This window comes from Oryza brachyantha, chromosome 5, assembly GCF_000231095.2.
Source record: "Oryza brachyantha chromosome 5, ObraRS2, whole genome shotgun sequence".
In the NCBI taxonomy this organism is placed as follows: Eukaryota; Viridiplantae; Streptophyta; class Magnoliopsida; order Poales; family Poaceae; genus Oryza; species Oryza brachyantha.
Genome location: NC_023167.2, coordinates 18,634,053 through 18,638,216, shown reverse-complemented (window position 1 = coordinate 18,638,216; position 4,164 = coordinate 18,634,053). Strand labels below are relative to the sequence as shown.

Sequence of the window (4,164 nt, the reverse complement as noted above, 5' to 3'; positions counted from 1 at the left end):
CAACCACTCTCCCCTCGCCTCTCCTCCAAGTGAACAAAAAGACCTTCGCTTTCGCCTCCTCCACTCCTGTCTCCTCTCCGCGACTCTCTCGCGCGCGATTCCGTTTCCGATGCCGCCGCCGCCGCCGCTCGAAGCGCGGGACTACATCGGCCTCGGGGGGAGCCCGGCCACCCCGGCCTCCTCCTCCTCCTCCTCGCCGGGCGAGGTCGGGGCGCACCTCGCGCTCCGGCTGGGCCTCCCCGGCTCCGAGTCGCCCGACGCCGCGCTCACGCTCGGCCCTGCTCCTCCTCCTCCTCCCAGGGGCGGCGCCAAGCGCGGCTTCGTCGACTCCCTCCGGCGCTCCGAGAGCCGTAGCAGCGATGGGGCCGTGAGGGAGGAGAAGGGGATCGCGGAAGCTGCCGCCGGAGCTCCCCCAGCTGCCAAGTAAGCATGCGCCTGTGTGATTTGGAGTTTAGTTTTATTCAGTAGAACATAGTACTAGTTCTGTACGCTGTTTTAGCTCGTCAAATAGGAGCAGTGGGACATTTAATTTGCAAGCGTGTGCTGTTTCATTTAGTTTTGGATCAGGACAGGAACACTAGTGAACAAATGCAAATCTATTGCAGCGAAAGCTTGCATCCGGTAGCGGTTCCAACAACTAGCTATTGCTGTGCTGATTGTTAGCCCAAAGTATAAAGTCTGAATCTTCAAACACACGTGCGCTTTATATTTATCAACAGAGGGAGTACTTGCCAAACTAAACACAGATGAAAAAAACTCCTGGTAAAATCACCGCTTAACTGGCAAAGGCCCAAACTTTCCACCCGTACTTTTTTTTTTAAAAAAAAAAATACCTGTAAGGGTATTCTTGCCCAGATGATAAAACTAAGCTGATTAGGATAGAGATATGTAATAAACTACTTGTAACTGAGTCTTGAAGGTGTCAAGGGGGCCTGGGTACAATTTTTTCATGAAGTTGATGGCTTGTTATAGATGTCTGTTTTGTTCTGAACGTTTGATCTGATAGTAAGTGTTTATATCCTAGGGCGCAAGTTGTTGGATGGCCACCTGTGCGAAGCTACCGGAAGAATACACTGGCCGCCAGTGCCACCAAAACCAAAGGGGAAGACCAAGGTAAAAGCGAGGCAGGATGCTGCTATGTAAAGGTCAGTATGGATGGAGCCCCATACCTTAGGAAGGTTGACCTCAAAACCTATTTGAGCTATGAAGATCTTTCACTTGCTCTTGAGAAGATGTTCAGCTGCTTTATCAGTGGTGAGTGTTGCTGTTTTCTGTTTGTAGGTTTGTAGATGCTTTTTCACCTGTCGTTTAGACTCCAATTAGTTTGATGAAATGCAAAAATATTTTGTTTGCAGTAAATGTGTTAAGGCTAAGATATTTCGTATGCCTTTTTATCCTTAGTGAAGATCTTCAGAATATAAAATAATGATAAAAATGGATGTGGATGCGTGGCTACTAGTGAATTTGGCCTAGCTGGACTAAAGTTGCCAGATTATTTTGACTAATTAAGCAGCATTCATCATCCAAGTCAAGTAGTCAACAACTAACACAAAAACAATAAGAGCTGAACTTAGGCGCTAAACCCTGTTTTCATAAGCGACGGTGAAACAATGGGAAAGTGGTAATGAAGCCCATTAGTAAAATAAACAAACATCTTGTGGTAACTATGTTTATTTAAAAAAATATGTTGTTTATTGTACCGATATTTTGATACAGTTGTCATGTTTGCACATTATGTTCTCTTGTGTAAGTGAAATAACATTTCCATTTCTACTAGTCACATGTCTAGCCTGATTTTGAGTCGCTCATGTGTAGCTATAGAAGTGCCTCCTATTATCTGTATTTTACATGATATATCCAGGAAACATATTAATAATTGGACTTATTTTGCAATACAGGTAAGAACAGTTTACACAAAACATCAAAAAGAGACAGGCTTACTGATGGTTCTAGGGCTGACGCCCTTAAGGATCAAGAGTTTGTTCTTACCTATGAAGATAAGGATGCTGACTGGATGCTTGTTGGTGATCTTCCTTGGGAGTGAGTTCCTAACTTTGTGATCATGCATCTTATTTGAAAAATGATGGTTTTATGATTTTCCCTCCTGTCATGCTTGTCTTGCATAGAATATGTTCAAACAATCAGATAGTAGTATTCCTATGCTGAAGTTTGATTTACCATGGTGTTACTTCTTCTAGTGGTTTAAACTTTATAACACTTGTGATATTTGGAGTCAACTAAAATTCTGAAAGCCAATGACCTGTAACTTGCTGAGAAGTTAGATGGGCGTGTGTAAAATGATTATTTGATTCTCTCTTTCATTCTCTAGAGTCTCAGAACTGCAGTTTCACTCTTCAGTTTGAATTAGGAATATACTCCCTCCGTTCCAAGATATAACAACCAACCCCTGTCCAGATTCGTAGTACTAGGTGGTGTCCAATGTAGTACTAGGTTGCTATATTTTGGAACAGAGGGAGCATGTCCATTTCGAATTTTGATTTTCTTCTTTGAGAAAATCCCATTGAGTTCTATGGTCAATATTATTCCATACTTTTAGTTGGCACATACAGCAGTCTGTACAATCTACTGATAAAGAACTTGTATATGCATGGTCACTCCCACTCCCACCCGTCAGTACTACATTGCTTTGTTTATCAACAGACAGACCTTGTTTACAGTTACAATATGACCTATGAATTGTTTGACTGAGCTACCATGCATTTCTTTTCCCATGCTTCAGTAGTTATTTCTGATTGTTCTTGCTTACTACTCTAATATCTTACTTCATTTTCAGCTTATTTGCTACTAGTTGTCGGAAACTGCGGATCATGAGAGGCTCTGATGCTGCTGGAATGGGTATGTGCAATATCTGTAGCACCTGACTACTTTGTTTTCAAGGTTTCATGGGACAAATTAATCGTTCAAGCATTGGCGTGCTTTTCCCTTGAGATCTCCATTTTATTTTACCAGTACAAATAAATTATATAACATGTTTTATAAATTCTTCATTGATGTTCATCGGCATGCCATCAGATAACTGGAGTAATGGTAACTTGTTAAGACACAAAACAGGGGAGAAGTGTGGATAGTGCATGAAGTTTCTCACTGTTACAATCAAATAGACAAATCTGACTGTCTTTCAGCTGTGAAAATAAAAATCTTTGGCCTTTGGAGGTGTTTTCCTAAATACAAAAAGGAAAAACAAATGTAACTGTGCTCCATATGCATTTTCTACTGCAAATGAATCAGTAGTGATTTGTCTGAAGGTGGAACATCCACATTCCTAAAATAATGGTACAGCTATTTAGACTTAATCTGGATAACCTGGAATTCTGCAACTATGTGTCACAGATCTGCCTTTTTATTAAGAGATACATCGAAACATCTGTTTCCATTGGTACCTGATATTTGGGGTCCCTGGTGGATGCTCTCTTGTTTGCCAGTAAACATTTTTCATGTGGGGGTTTGACAGTTACTTTTAACATATGCATTGGTTTCTCTATGATTATATATTGATATGGTTTCTTCCGAACCATGTTCATTCTCCTGCAGCTCCAAGATCACTGGAACAGACAGGTCAGAACAAATAGGCGCCTCAGCCTCCACCTGGACGGCAAATCTGTGGGACCAAGTTTGCTGTAGTGAGATGACGCTGAAGGGTGCACTGTTTTATCTGAAGTGTCTCTGCTATTAGTTTATTTACGTGTGTAGTGAAATCTGTGGGGTATTGTAAAACAGCCATTTTGCCTACGAGGTTGACTTGTGTCAATCTGTAGATGGTCGATTTTGCCTTTGAAAGATCAAGGCAGGGTGCTTAATGCTTCCTGTGTGATACTTTCATCAATTCTCTCATATATATATATATATTTTCTGGAGTTGCACTTGATATTGTATCCACTACAAATTTCCAATCTCGTCAACACGTATGGTTTTGATCTTGAGCCCTCTATAGTGGTAGCCAATCTTCTTATTCAGCCTGGAACTCTTAAGTCATAAGCTCTGCAGTGTAGTTTGGTACTTGGGTGGCTCTTCCCTGTGAATGTCTGCCCTGTAGTTTGGTAACAAGTATTCTGATATTTGAATCTTATATTAAAAATAAGTATTTCTGATACTATTTATCTCATTAATCATTTTTAATTTAAAATTCTTCTCATTTTATCCTCT

General features: G+C 41.2%; 1 protein-coding gene across 1 annotated transcript; it reads left to right on the top strand.

Moving 5' to 3' along the window:
* On the top strand, positions 1-3,888 carry LOC102705162 (auxin-responsive protein IAA19-like). Its single transcript, XM_006655521.2, has 5 exons — positions 1-423; positions 1,025-1,254; positions 1,899-2,040; positions 2,795-2,856; positions 3,553-3,888. The coding sequence occupies exons 1-5, from the start codon at positions 110-112 to the stop codon at positions 3,588-3,590; spliced, it is 786 nt and encodes a 261-aa protein (XP_006655584.1). The 5' UTR covers positions 1-109; the 3' UTR covers positions 3,591-3,888.
* Positions 3,889-4,164: the final 276 nt, after the last annotated feature.